At 35.2% G+C, this 16,395-nt stretch overlaps 1 protein-coding gene across 11 annotated transcripts in view; it reads right to left on the minus strand.

Annotated features, from left to right (window-relative positions):
* The window catches only part of NBEA (neurobeachin), a 668,634-nt gene that overhangs the window by 77,039 nt on the left and 575,200 nt on the right, over positions 1 to 16,395 (minus strand). For all 11 annotated transcript variants that reach the window (XM_077868099.1, XM_077868094.1, XM_077868093.1 and 8 more), the window contains 2 exons: positions 14,671 to 14,811; positions 3,750 to 3,869 (listed from right to left, as the gene is read on the minus strand). In XM_077868099.1, the coding sequence (XP_077724225.1) occupies positions 3,750 to 3,869; positions 14,671 to 14,811 (261 nt within the window). The remainder of the gene's footprint in view (positions 1 to 3,749; positions 3,870 to 14,670; positions 14,812 to 16,395) is intronic.

Genomic DNA, 16,395 nt, shown 5'->3' on the forward strand with positions numbered 1-16,395 from the left:
ACCATTTTATGGCTTCCTAGTGAAATCAAATCCAACACAGACGTTTTCACTTTTCTAATATAATTCACTGAAAGGTTTTAAAGCTGCCATTTCTTTTCCTTTTTTTTCAAAAGATTGATGCCCTGGCATTCGTTAATTCCACAAGAGCTCATAATGGGTCAATGAGTCAGTGGTGAGCACCTCCATTAACTGTATTAATTTACACTATGTCACCTTAATGACATTTTGTCACAGCTACCTTCTCTGACATCTCCATAGCTATTCAAAAGTCATATAACAACTTTTGAAGGCATTAAGGAATCTTAGTGTAAGAACTTCAGTAAGTTGAATGTCACTGTTACCAAGACTATGCTAGGGAAGAAAAATACAAAAAAATAAAAATAAAGTAAAAACTAACTAGTCTGACTTAACAGAGGGGACCTGGCTCCTGAAAGGTCACTTCACCAACACTCCATCTCTGCCCAGCTTGTATGCATTACTGTAAGAAGAGACTGATGTTAGTAGAGACAGAATGAAACCTTCTACTCTATTCTAGTTCTTTTTTAGATGAATATCTAGGTTACTAGATATTGCAGACAAACTTTTCTTCACAAATGGAAATGCATTTCCTTAAAATTATATCCAGTGCTTTATTCAACAGCTTAGGGATAAGAAATCAAAAGCTTAGGTTTTAACACCCAGTTAGCAAAACTATTATTACTCTTGGTAACATATTCTTCCCTGTTAAATCAAGTATTATTTTAGCGGAAAAAAATACCATGTGTTTTAATCAATATATTTAAACATGAATACATGAATTTAGAAAATTTCAAGTTACTACCAGTATTACCAAAAAATCTCTCTAACACTTCTTCAGTGAGAATCCTCAAATTCTGAAAGATAATACATTTGGTCACAGAGACATACAGACACATACACAAACATATTTGAAAAAGAGCAAAGCAGAAAGACTGAGAAGCTATACTTGTAATGCAACTTGATGCAATTTCAAAGATCTTTTTCATATCAATAAGAAAAAGATATTTGACCCAACTTAAAAAAAAAGGGAAAAGATATGAGTAGGTTTACGGTCAATCAATATATAAAAAATGCTCAATTTCACTCACAATTAATGACATGCAAGCCCAAACAAAGATAACTCCATTTTTACTCACCAGATTAGCAAAAATTATACTGTTTATTATGATAGTGATGAGGGGGGCGTAGGGAAGGAGGCATCCTCACATACTGCTCTAGGGAGTGAATTATCATCTTTGAGAATAATGACTTGGCAATATTTTTCAAAATTAAAAATGTATATAGCTATTTAGCTATTAACAGAAATTATCCTTTACACATATACACAAAGTTCATCAAGATCACTGTGCAAGGGTGTTTACTGCAGCCCTGTGTTTAATAGTAACAGAGAGAAAGACAAACTATCCATAAATAGGAGATTGTTTACATAAATTATTATGTATGTGTGCAGCCTTGAAAAAGCAAGGGTCTACGTGGAAAGATATTCAAGATAGATTATCATAAAATATGAAAGAGAACTGAAAATGGGAAAAATCCATGCAATGTCAAGCTAGGGAAATGAGCTTCTTATGAACTAATTAAGTCCGGGGGTGGGGGAATAGGTCCTGTTTATACTCAGCACAGAGCTTGAGAATAAAAAATAAAAACCACCCCAGTTAGTGACAGCCACATTGGTATTTGTCCTTGATGATGTGACCCCCAGGAACCAAAGGAACACAATTGGTAACAAAACGTAAGTGTTTTTTGAAAGTTCCAGAACAGGAAAACTCCAGGAGAAATCCTAGCCGTTTTATTTTATTTTTTTAATAATAAATTTATTTTTTATTGTTCAATTTGCCAACATACAGAATAACACCCAGTGCTCATCCCGTCAAGTGCCCCCCTCAGTGCCCATCACCCATTCACCCCCACCCCCTGCCCTCCTCCCCTTCCACCACCCCTAGTTCATTTCCCAGAGTTAGGAGTCTTCATGTTCTGTCTCTCTTTCTGGGTAGGAAATATCCTAGCAGTTTTAGAAGGAAAAGCCTGGTATGAACACTGGTCATCAGAGACTGACCTGTAACTTGGTGAGATATTTTTGGTGATGGGAAGCATCAATAAAGTTCTCAGGATAGAAAGTAAAGTCCAAACCTGTATCTACTTATGTAAATTAGAATGATTAACTCTGATCTGTGTGTGGGTTTGTGAGGGTAGATCTTTGAATTAAGCTGAAAAGCCAATTTTCTTTTTTGTGATGATGTCTAATAAGGGTGAGCAGGCATCTCACTTGAAATAACTTGATACAGTGTGTATACCTCTCTGAATTAAGATATGTATAACCTTATATATGACAGAAAGCCTTAAAATATAGACAATAATGTTTAATTCAAACAAACACAAAATATTTATTGAGTGCTTTTTGTGAATATTAGGCTAGTTCTAGAAGCTGCTGGACTCCTCACTTTCTGTGTAAATTTTCGAAGTGTTATGAAATAAGAAATGGATTCTCTCGTTGTTTTCATTGGAAGGAAGTCAGTTTAAATGGGGGCTCATGGGTATGTTAGAGTTTAATTCCTCAGTGAAATAAGGCTGATAGGAGAAAACTGTATGCCTTATGAGTCTGGTATAGTAAGAATGTATGTCAAATTATCTAACTTCCAAATATGACTATGTCATATGTACAAATTAATATTCATTCATGCAAACTTTGATAGTAACAAACGAAATAGAGAAGCTACAAACTACTTGGATCCATTTAGTTTGTTTCCTGCTTTCAAAAAGAACAGAACAAAGTTGTATTCATCTAGTTTTCTTACAATTCAGTAACATTGTAATTGCCTTTAAAAATATTTGCAATAAGCATAAATATGAAAATGATAATTTTGACTTTAATTCACAGCCTTTTGTTGGATTAAGACCATAAATGGAATAATACCATAATATTTTTACATTGAACAATATGAGTGACAGTGATAGGGAAAAAATTGCCTTGAAGAAAGAAGCCTTAGAAAGTAACATGTATACCCATGCAATAACCTGATCATATCTCACTATCAGAGAAAAGAATGAGAAAAATGAGAGAACAAATGTATATTATTTTAAATATAACCTTTTCTTAAAAAACAAAAGCCCATATAAATGAATAACAGATCTTTGTATTTAACAATAGTTAAGTAGTACCAACATTACTCTGCTCTCTGGCTGTTCCTGGGTATTGTGTGTGTGTTGGTTTAATCTAATGTGTATTGTTGCATAGTATCCTCAGGCACAGTCAAGTAAAAGCTAGGGCTGTACAGAAAAGCCTACATTTTAAATGGGTCTTGTCATTAATGCTTTATTAATTGCCCCAGGCTACGTAAACCCAGAGCTGCGCAAGCTATAACAATATGACACATTAAGGTCAAATCCAATTCCTGCTGTGTTTCATGGAATGGGCCAAATATTGAGTTAACAGCAGGAAAGGCAATTTATGGCCTTTTCTTTCCATCTCCAGATTATTCAATCTAAATTAGATAGAATTTTTTGAAATTACGAGAACACCTTAACTGAATAAATGATTTTTGAATCATTTTCTGTGATGCTCAAAATTATTTCCTCTAGCTTCTTTTAGGTTGGTTGTACTGCATGATTTTAAAATATGATGGAACAAAACCGCAGCATAAAATGTCTTACACACCCAATTAAATTAAAAAAAATCAAGATGTCAGCATATTTTGAAATTAAATTATCATCAACAAATAAAAGGAACCTACCTTTACATCAGAAGTATCTCTCTGACTAGTTCTCCAAGACCTTGCAACCGATGAGAAGGTTCGATCTGGATGGTCAAACTTTCCATCATTTGCATTGAGGAAGAAGGTTGTGAAAGGTTCCTAAGCGAGAAGAAGAAGAAGAATCAGGAATCTGACCCGCCTGAACACAGCTGCCTTGTTCCATTGTAAAATATGACTGTCTTTGAACCCCTTGTGAGGTAGAAACAGTGCAAGGTCCCGGAAAGATGCTTATGCTGAGGAATCAGGACACGCGTGAAGGGCCGCTCAGGCACTGCTGCTCCGCAACCTTGGCAGAGGCCATTTTGCTTCTTGGGCTCCAACTCCTGATCCGTAAGACGATGGAGCTCTAGTGCTCTGTGATTTGACGATGAATGCTTCTGCATTATTATCAGTTTATAACTCAGATGTTCTTTCTGATAACTAAGGCCATATATAATAACACTGCACTACGAAAATCACTCCGGCACTGTTCACTGCACTGTGGAATTAAGTAGGGAATGGCCATCTGAGATTACGTATCAAAGTCTATTAAAGTACTTGTACCACACCACGGTCTGATGATCTTTTTAAAATGCAGAGTTCTGCTTAAAATCTCTCAGTAGCTCTTCAGAGCTCTTAGGAGAGACTCTAAACTACTCATTTTTTTTTTTTTTTTTTGGTCTTAAAAGATCTCGAATGATCTGGAAATTTATCTCTCACCTTCCCTTCTTCACATTTTAAAGTCGTGCCACACTGCTCTCACTTCCTGGCCTTTGTAGGTGATGTTCCCTCTGCCTGGTACCAATTTATCCTTTTCCCTCACCAACCTTACTTTGCTAAGTTCTTTCTATCCTTTATGCCTCAGCCAAGGTGTCATTTTTCTCCTGAAATATCTTCCTTGATTTGCCAAGCTCTCCAGTATACTCAAATACAACCTATACTTTCTAAATACATCACTGAAACACTTGTCACGCTGTTTTATAAGTGATTTGTAACTTGTCTATCTTCCCCCCACCATATAAACAGATTCCATCATCTATCATGTTCACTGTCTTATCTCCGACACTGAGAATAATGCCTCGTACACAGAAGTTGCTCAATGTATAATTTGGCAAAGAAATGAATGAAATAAAATCAAGTGCAAATAAGACTAGATAAACTCTAGTCCTTTCTGTCACTGTCACCTCACAGAAACACACTATCTGCCACCCAGTACATGTTCCCGTAGCAGGAAACCTTAGAATAACTATTACACGATCCTAATGCATTGAATTTTAATGCTTTTTGTGTATTTTTTATGTTGGGAGAGAGGCATTATTTCTGATATCATTAAATTTACTTCTGAGTAGCATTCATTCTCATCAAGGATTTCTTACTTAACCACAAGTCTAACACAGACAAATATATATTTCCTTTTCCATGGTTTAATTCTCTCTTAGGTCTAGAATGAATGACATGTCACCCCTAGGTTCAATAATGCTAAGAAATCTACAGGACATTTTTCTGAAAAGCTAGTTTTCTTTAATATATATAATCCCTATTAATTCTTTTATATCTATGAAACATGACTTCGTCCCTTTGAACTTTTTTGTTGTCATGAGCCATAGGGGCCAGCTGTTGGGCAACAGCTACAACCATTCATCTTCCTCAGTCTCTTTCTGAAATTTAGTGTGGCTGGATGTCATCAATGTTATAAGTTTGTAACAGATCACCAATTTTTCATGTTCAGTATCAGACAACAGGAAACCATGATTAAAGAGATAGGATGAAGAATGATAAAACAATATTTAGAGAAGGGCTGTATTATGGATTCACCTGAAAATCAGAGATGCATCCACGAAGTCCCATATTGCTGTTTTAAGATTTTAGGTGGTATGAAAGACAAATAGATGTCACTGAGATTAAGTTAGGAAGAAAATTTTTTTGAGATGTCCTTCTCTAATTAATCTGCTTTGCACAGTTTTAGCTTACTATTAAACATTAGGTAATTAATGTGGTATTTATCACTCAGTTAAAGTGGGGATAAAAAATTCTAGAAGTAGCAATGGCAAACTGAATGAAATATGACAGATATAAGTTCGAATCTTGATGGGACAAACCAATAACTTCTTTCAGACAAGTTATTTAACCTTACCTATGTAGCTATGTTAAGTCCCTGCTTCCAGGTCCTTCATCTGTTAAATGGGAAGGACACCATCTTGGGGATGATTATGGGAATTAAACACAATTAAATAATATGGAAAAGCTTGAAGTGTCTCACCTGACACAGTTATAAAAATGACTACAGTTTTATGCACTTTATAGTTTTATGCACTTCACAGTTTTATGCACTGTGTAAATTATTCACTGCTGGGTTTCACACTAGACTGCAGTCTACCAGACAACCCGACCAGACCCCTAGTGCCTTAGGTCTCATCCATCTCTGTATCCGTAGCACCAAGTACCCATGCTTGGTTCATAGTTAGTGTTTATTCTCATTTTTTATTTTTTAAAGACTTCATTTATTTATTCACGACACACACACACACACACACACACACACACACACACACACAGAGGAAGAGACAGGTAGAGGGAGAAGCAGGCTCCCTGTGAGGAGCCTGATGCAGAACTTGATCCCAGGACCCCTGGATCCAACCTGAGCCAAAGGTAGACACTCAACCAAAGAGCCACCCAGGTGCCCCCATAGTTAGTGTTTAATAAATGTTTCTTGAATGCACCTAAACATACAAGTACTGTTGGGAGATTAAGTATAGCTGGGTAAGAGTAAAATAGCTTTTGTCAGTTCTTAACTACTCATTTGACCAAAAAGTTGTAACTGCAGAATCTGCTTCTTCATTATTCTCAGATACCGATGTCCCGTGTTTTCTTTTGCAGTCTCTCTCTCTTGCTCTCTCTCTCTCTCTGCAGGTCATAGGCAGAGATTAATTTAGAAAGATTGCACTTGTCTCTATGATTTTTTAATCTATTACACAGATGTGAGTGAAGACCCATTTATACATGCAAAGCCTTACTTTTTATCATCAGCCACTAAAAGCTGGTTTATCTCTATCTCGACCTAAATTATAAAATCCTTCCTGGTCTTCAAACCTTAACAAAGGTATGCCCAAAATAGCAGAGATGGGCATAGTAAAAAGAAATCCGAAATTAAAGAATTACTTTTATTTCTGGTCATGAAATTTATGAAACTGGTGGCAACCAACAGCAGAGAATACTGAAGAATTCCACACTTTGCAGTTTTAAGTAGCTTTTTAAAAAGATCTGATTAACAACTGTTTTCGGGTCACATACTACAATTACTGACATATATTCTCATTATTCCTGAAGGCCTCCAGCTGTGATGGAGGTAGAGTACGAACAGAAATTGATAACCTATTTGTTTCTAAGTGAGTATTGATCTTTCAAGCTCTGATTACCGTGGAGATTACCTTTTTTCTAGGTGTTTCCTTATCACCTTCAAGGCACAGTGGAAGGCTTTTTCTTTTTTTCATCTCAGGCCCAACTAACGTAGAGGATTAAGTACTATATTAATAAGTCTAAGGAACTTTCCTATTTTTTTACTTAGCATATGCTGATTGAACCATTTTCAATGTGTACATTGCCATATTAGACAATTTATCATTATACTAGAAAAGCTTTCAGTTTGGACGATGCACAAATGAAAAAATATGAAGCAGAGATTTCAGAAATTCAAATGCTGGCATTTGTCGGGCTTTACAAGCTTCCTGATAGGTCCTGCAATATGAACAGCTGATGGCAGACCTCCTTCTCCTAATTACATCTGCCCTAAGGTCACTTCATATCTTCCAACCTTGTCTTAGTACAAGAAACCCAAGCTAGCCAGGCCTGTATGGGACAATCGTACACTGAATTCCACCATAGCCTTTATTCCCTTGCAAGGACACCAACAACCTTTCCTGCCTCCCGATGATTACAGCCCAATGAACTCTATCCTGGGCAATCCTAACCCCATTCCCCTGCCCCTCTTCTTCTATCTTCTCTGGTATTTGCTCAGTAATCTCATAAAAATCTTTTCTTAAGTCCCTCTCTGCTGTACTTTTTATCTTTGCCTTCCTTTCATTTCATTTGAAACAAACTCTACTCATGGGTAACAGGTGGTGCTTGGAGCACTATTTTACTTTACCAAAGTAAAGGGGTATATCTTGGACTGATAACAAAACATAATAAAGATGAAAGGGCAGGGAACTAAGGCTGCCGGGCACCTGTTTCTGTGCTCAACACTGTATTATTTCACTTAACTCAGTCCTCGTGATTATCCTTCAGAATAGGTGTAACTATTCTTATTTCACATCTGAGAAAATCAGGGTTACATTCTAGGAAATGGAGAAACCATGATTTGTATTGTGAATTGTCTAACCCTAGAAGCTTATTTTCTCCCATTCCTTTTTTAAAAAAAAAAATAAATTTATTTTTTATTGGTGTTCAATTTACCAACATACAGAATAACACCCAGTGCTCATCCCGTCAAGTGCCCCCCTCAGTGCCCGTCATCCATTCACCCCCACCCCCCGCCCTCCTCCCCTTCCACCACCCCTAGTTCGTTTTGAAGGAACCCACAACTACCTTTCAGAATCATCAAAAAGTCTCTGTTAATTAACCCATATACCTATTATAAAACAGGTTTTTGATCAAAAACTCATCTGTATGGAGATTCCTCAAAAAATTAGGAACAGAATCCCCATATAACCCAGCTCTTCCATTTCTGGGTACGTATTCAAAGAACAAAGAAAGACTAATTTGAAAAAGATAAATGTACCCATCTGTTCATTATAGCATTATTTACAATAACCAAGATATGGAAACAACTTAAGTATCCAGTGATAGATGAATGGATACAGAAGTTGTGGTGTATTTATACAGTGGATTACCACTTGGCTATAAAAAAGAATGAAATATTGCCATTTGTGATACTTTGGATGGACTTTGAGTGGATTATATACAAAGCAAAATAAATCACATGGAGAAAGACAAATATTGCATGATTTCACTCATATGGAATATAAAACAAAAACAAAAACAAATGAACAAACAAAATAAAACAAAAACAAATTGTAGATACAAAGAACAAACTAGCAGCTACCAGAGGAGAAGGGGTTTGGGCAGTGGGTGAGGTGAATGAAGAGGTCATCTGTATGGTGATGAATGGTAACTGGACCTGGAGTGGTAATCACTTTGTAGTGAATACATATGTCATATTATAAAGCTGTATACCTGAAACTTACATAATAAAAAAAATAAAAAAACAGAATGCTTCATCTTCCTCTAAGTCTGCACTGTCATTAAGCATCAGTACTTGAGGTAAATATAACAACACTATTTTATTCAGTAGCATTATCTTTTGCTTTAATTACAATGCCTGCAAAACTGTTTTTACTATTTTTTTCACTACGAATACACACTTTTAAAGACATAGGCTCTTGGGGAGGCTTTCCAAGATATCCGTAATATGCTTTTACAAGTCTCAAATTCCAAACAACTGATTTTAAATGAACTTTTGTTATACAACCTATTTAACTTCCTTAAAGATTATGATTAAATGTTTGACAAATGAGTTTTGAAGAGGTAGGTGGAATACAGGTGAATAGGTTGCTGAGGGATGTAAAGGTTAGAAAGTAAGATTTAATTACTTCTGTGTGTATGTTATATGCTATATGTTCAGGGTAAGATTTAAAGTAAAAACATTCCAAGTAAAATGTGTCTTTTATACTAGTCAATATCTGAAGAAACTTCAAACTCCAGTATAATAGTTCATTCATCATTTGTTCAATGGCAGCTATCAAGGAACCAGTCTTTTCAGAGTCTTGTAACTCAGACAAGTGATTTCACTGGTAATTTGTCTAAAATAATATTTTTAATTAAAAAAATGAAGTATGTAGCTGATTAGCATTTTAAAGTAGTTGTTATCATTGTTGTACTACATATAATGATTGAAACTAATAATGAGTTTAATGACTTCAGGTCAAATGACTTGAAAGGTAAAGAGCAAATAATTACTTACTCTGTATTTTGTTTTTATGGATAAATTCTTGGTGACATGAATTTTAATGCATTTTCTACTTCATAAACTTCATGGGATGGGAGTGAGAAAATCACAATTCCCTGGACCATTAGGTTAAACATTTAGTAAGCTATTAGACTGGGATACTTCTATTTGTAACAGCACAACATAAGATGTGTTGGCTAAATGAGTCCCTATAAAAGCATAAAAGCAATCCTATATATCTGTTCTGTCCAGTACAGTAGCCACTTGCCACATGTGACTATTAAGTACCTGAAGTATGGCTCCTTCACACTGAATGTGCTATAAATATAAAAACACATTCTGGATTTCAAAGACTTAGAACCAGAAAAGAGTGATATATACCATTGGAAGTTTTTATGTTTGTTACATGTTGAGATTATAACATTTTGAATATAGTGGGTTAACAAATACGTTTATTAAAATTAATTTCACCTATTTCTTTTTATTCTTGAATGTGGCTACTACAGATTTTAAATTATATAAGTGGCTTGCATTATATTTCTGTTGTGCAGCCCTGTGACAGATAATACTGAAAGGGGATTTATAGAATAAACATGTATATAATTTCTGCCATACTCTTGTGCAGATTCAAATGTGCGCTCCATTTCACTGGAATAGTAAATCAACTAAATATGAATTATGATTTGAGAAAGTATTTAGCTTTATCAAGGATATAAGATTGTTAAGTTAGGGGACGCCTGGGTGGCTCAGTAGTTAAGCATCTGCCTTTGGCTCAGGGCATGATCCTGGAGACCCGGGATAGAGTCCCACATTGGGCTTCCTGTGATGAGCCTGCTTTTCCCTCTGCATGTGTCTCTTCCTCTCTCTTCATGCCTCTCATGAATAAATAAAATCTTTTTTAAAAACTACAAGATTTTTAAGTTAAATCAAGCTGTTGATAGCAAGTATTTTTTTTACATATTTAATTTTTTTAAAAAATTTTTATTTAAGAGAGATGAGAGAGAGACAGAAATTGGAAGAGACAGAGAGAGAGAGAGGGAGCATGAATAGGGGGAGCAGCAGAGGGAGAGGGAGAAACAGGCTCCCCATCAAGTAGGGAACCCAACATGGGGCTGGATCCCAGGACCCTGGGATCATGACCAGAGCCAAAGGCAGAGGCTTAACTAACTGAGCCAGTCAGGTACCCCAATTTATTTCTATTTATTGATTATATATATAATATCTATCTATCTATCTATCTATCTATCTATCTGTCTGTCTGTCTGTCTATCTATCTATCTATCTATCTATCTATCTACCTATCATCTATCTATCATTCTCAAGCAGATTCCCTGCTGAGTGTGGAGCCTGAAGGCTCAATTCCAGGACCCTGAGATAATGACCCAAACCAAAACCAAGAGTCAGACGCTTAACCAAATAAGCCGCCCAGGTGCCCCACTAGCAAGTATTTTTATGGACTCACATAAACAAGTCATAAATCTGACTTCAGACTAATCTGATTACACATAAACTACTGAATACCAATATATTGGTATATATATATTATGCCAATTGGTATATATATATTATATAATTTAGAATACTATTTCCTAGATACTCTCAACTCTCAAACCAGTTTTATGATAATGTTCTTTCTAAAATGATTTCTGACCTTTAAACATTTTTTTAATCCCCAAAATACCCAAGAGAGTGCTTTACCCTCCCCATGGCAGTGGCTTACTACAGCAATGATTGTCCTTGATGGAACCCAAGGTGATGTGAAAAGGCCTCCCGGGATGAATATCTCTGGCTTCAATGCTTTCTAAAAACTTCCTTCCCTAACAGTTTTGGAAGTCCCTTTGAGAGTGATCTGTATAAAGCCAAATAGACCGTGCTGCTTAGGAAGTATATCTCATGGGCTGCTTAAGCCTGCATGTCTTTTGTTGTCCTGTAGAGTGGATTCTGAGCAGCAAACATAACTTGAACTTTACTAATGCATTTATTTCTGTATTTATTTTTAACTCTCTTTGCTGATTTTTTTTGTTATAACATTTATAACATGCACTGCTCATCAGTCATTTCCCATTGGTGGTGGTAATGACTGAGAACTTGGTTTTATGGTCTCACCATTTGGTGATCAGAGAATTTCTTAGTCTTTTTGTTTTTTAGTCTGCCTATTTGTGAGCTCAAATCAAATATGAACATCTTTTGTGTCTATTGTAAAGGACACCAGCTTCTTGAGATCTTAACTGGTAATTTTTTGTGTTTCTGTGTTTTGTTTTGACCTATGGCTGAAATTACAGGATAGAAGCTATAAGTCTCAACATATCTGTGTGTCTGTAATTCAGAAAAACCCTTAACTCTTGCATGAGTGTGAAGTATTTTCCTATATCTGGAGAGTATTAAAAAATTATTACTACCCATAAACTAAAGTGCTCTGTTCTGATTGGTTTATAGGGGTAACGGGGCACCTATTTAAATCATATTCTTCAAAAATGAACAGAAAATAGATAGAAATTATTCTTTAAAAGTGCTAGAGTTCAAAAAATATTTCTTAAGAAACTATTAGCTCAGGAACAAATTTATTATTTATTTATTTATTTATTTATTTATTTATTTATTTCAGGAACAATTTTAAAAAAGAATTCAAGTTCATGAAATTAAGGTGAATCTTTGGACAAATTAGACTAATAACTTTGGTCTAAAAGAGAAAGTTTTATGTATTTTTCTTTAGTTTATAATTCCAGAGTTTATTTTTAAAATAAGATTTGGGTTTATTTTCTCATAGGCTAGTTAGATCTAAACTTTTTAGAATTACTTAAACTCCTTTAAGATTATAAAAATATAAAATTTGTTTGGTTAAACTGAATCCTAATTTTGACAAATCTTTTTTGTAATAAGAGCAATTGTAGCATATTACCTATGTGATTTACAAGTTACTTAAAATATACTCACTGTATTTCTGGTAAGTTCAATTTTTCTCTTCTCATCATAACAGAATATTTGAGAAAGACTTCTAAACTAAAGCAGAGGGAAAAATATCTGAAAATATAAGATGAGGTCCCATGTACACACATTTATTTATTTATTTATTTATTTATTTATTTATTTATTTATTTATTTATTTATTTATGATAGTCACAGAGAGAGAGAGAGAGAGAGAGAGAGAGAGGCAGAGACACAGGCAGAGGGAGAAGCAGGCTCCATGCACTGGGAGCCCGACGTGGGATTCGATCCCGGGTCTCCAGGATCGCGCCCTGGGCCAAAGGCAGGCGCTAAACCGCTGCGCCACCCAGGGATCCCAATGTACACACATTTTTATGAACTCTCTACCAATGTGTTTCTGAGGCAAATCAGCCTCATGAAAACAGAGTGGCCTGAGGTAGATTTTGGTAAGGGGAGAAGACACTGTTGATTATATTGATTTACAGATTCGGTTTAGAATTTTATAATCCTCCTCAGTTGCTTATAGTAAAAAAAAAAAAAAAAAAAAAAAAAGAGAGACCATCTGAGTCCAGTACCTGCTCTTAACTAGACTCAATGAAGAAGGCAGGACTAAAGGCAAGATGATTTGTCGAAGGCTTCTGCAATAATCTAGAAGAGAAATAATGGAAACCTAAACTAAGGAAATGCCAGAGTTAATAGAGCAAGGAGACAGATTGCAGAGATACTCAGTTGGTAGAACCCAGGTGATGTGAAGTCTGATTGGATGTAACGGGCTAGGAAAATAGAGAAAATATCTCTATCAGGTAACTGGGTGAGTGATCATACCATTTACTTAGATAGGAAACACAGGAAGAACCACATTAGGCTTGTAAGGGAGATGAGGAATTAATTTTTGGAAATGGTGTACGTGATATTATGAGCTGTTCAAGTAGAAATATCCAGTAGGCACTCAGAGATAAAGGTTGGGAGACCAAGAAAAATGAAGACAGAAGCTGGAAGTCATTAGCTTATAATTGAATGGCAGTGCTCAGATAAAGTATACAGAAAAACCTGGGGAACACAAACATGGAGAAAAAAAAAAATCTGAGCATGAAACCGGCCAGGGCAATTAGGATGATAGAGGTAAGCCAAGGGAGGATATTGTCTGAGGAGCTATGGGAAGGGAGCATTTCAAGAAGGAGAAAGTGAGCAATGGTACCAAGTGCTTCAGATATATCATGGTAAGAAATGGGAAATTTGTGACTCTGAAAAAAAAATTCAATATTAAAAAAAAAATTCAATAAAGGGATGGGTATGGAACCTAAATCAGCCAGGCTAAAGATCGAATGGGAGGTGAGATAGCAGAGCCTACCACAGCACAGTGCAGTTTCATGGAGGCTGTGCTTACATGTGACTATGAAGGGAGAAAACTGGGAAGTAACTGCAGGGCTGGTCAGGGCGGCAAGGAATGTGTGTGTGTGTGTTTGTGTGTGCAAGCATGTTTGTGTGTATATGTGTGCATGCATGTTTGTGTGTGTGCGCACGTGCATGCACACATGTGCATGCATGCATATGTGTGCATATGTGTGTGTGTGTACACGTATGGATGGATAGATGTATCTGAAAGATCAGAGAGACTTGAATATGTTAGGAGAGAGAGAGAGAGTAACAGAAAGAAGTCTTCAAAATGTTTAGAAACTGTTCTTAGAGTATATTGCCCAAGATGCAAGCTTGAGAGGGCCAGGGCAGAGTGCCAGCTTGTGGCCATCCGTGAACAAAAGAAACAGTGTACTTTAAGAATGCACTCCAGGAGTCTGGTTCCTTTTATAACTGGTTTAGGTTTAAGAAGCTCATAATAATCTATCTTCCCAATGCAATTTCGTAAATAAGAAAAATCATTAAAAAAAAAAGTTCAGGTTTTTGCTAGTTTGTAATCTCTTGTTTATACTTCACTGGCCTCTAATCTATGTTGAAAACAAATAACAAGTATAGTAATGTAATGAAGATACTTACAATTCGAACAAGCCAGGATAAGGTAGATGTTGCTGTTGAGTAATGCGTGTTATAATGGTAGGGGGGGCTTTGATCATCTTCCCATGTCTCATAACGCTCTGCGTAAAACACAGCTCTCTTTGGGTTCAAAGCGCCTATTGGCTATAAAAACAGAAAAGAAGCTTTTCACTTAATACAGTTATACTAAACATTCTATATTATAATTCTTTATCCTGGAAGTATTTACCATTAATGCATTTTAACCATAGAGCATAAATTATTTTGTATTATATTGTATCAAATTTGATTTTAATATTAATTACAGATCATTTACACCTGCTAAAAATCTCTCAGGAAGATGATTTATATATGTGAAGTTTCTGGATTTTACTAAAAGTTTCAGTAAACTGGATTACTAGGAATGATCCAGTTTAAACTGTCAAGGCAAAACCAAGACTTTTAATGTCGTTTTCCTGCCTACTTAAGTATAGCTATAATGAACGTTTGGCTTGATCACAGGAAATTCAATGAGAAAGTGAAGCAGTTGACCATGTGACGGCCATATTAGAAAAAAACTTTTACTAGAGGGTCACCCCCTGTGTGAAAGATAAGAATCACCCGTATGGAAATATGGAAACCTTGTTGGAATGTTGGTTCCATTCTGTTATTATACAAACAGAGCATACAGCATTTTTATTAAGTGAAACTTCAAACCTAAGGCTGGTGAAAATAATCCAGACAATTCAGATTCCCTAGAAAGCATTTTGTAAGGCCACTAAGACCTTTCCTATCGGTACCACCACACTCCCAATGATGATGTTAATCCCTATGGTGGAGCACACATACATGGTGTATATATGTATGTATACAATATATACATATTTCTTTTTCAACAAAGCATGTATTAATTGGATCATTGCCTCAAACTTCTTAGCACACCTAATCATTATTTTTTTAGCACACCTAATCATTAAGAAATTCTAGCATATAGACCTCATGATTTCAAATAACAAACTCTTTTCAGCTTCAGTTTCTGTCTGATTTTGATTTATAGGACATGGAGTCCATTTTCAAGATACCCAATAGCTACATTATTTTGTTTTAGAATGCATACTATATATACAAATATTTATAGAGAAAACAAAAGATGAATACTAAGTATAATACAGAACTCCTTTATACAAAATTTAATATTAACTAGTTAACTATGAAGTTCCCCCCAGGGCTTAATTTTAACAAGAGAAGTAGTAGAAAATCAGTGTTTCAAGTGGACAAATAATGTTACACAAGAGGGAAAGATTCATTTATAAATTGCTTGTAAGCTTTTTTCTTTTGGCCCCATGGGACTAATTCAAAGAACACAATGATGTCAGCAGTTAGAATTAGAATTTCCATAATAAACTCTTATTTGCAAAGGCTCTTATCCTTAATATTGAAATTGTTTGTAAGGATTTTTCATTTCATTATTCTTTAACTTAATTATGACTTAACAAAGACTAAACAATTTAATTATTTTTTAAAACTTAAAAAAATTAGTTTAATTTAAAAAAATTTTAAGAACTTTGGTTTAAATATATTTTTTAAATGTTCTAAGGCTTACATTTTATTCTGTTAAGTTTCACTGTTCACCTTTCAATCTTTTTTACATAGATATAAAAAGGCAATGTAATTTCATTAGATGTCACATAAAACAATAATATTAAAAATAAATATACAATTAATTTTTTGGTAAAAGGATACTTACTT

Source organism: Canis aureus, chromosome 24 (genome assembly GCF_053574225.1).
Source record: "Canis aureus isolate CA01 chromosome 24, VMU_Caureus_v.1.0, whole genome shotgun sequence".
NCBI classification, from domain to species: domain Eukaryota; kingdom Metazoa; phylum Chordata; class Mammalia; order Carnivora; family Canidae; genus Canis; species Canis aureus.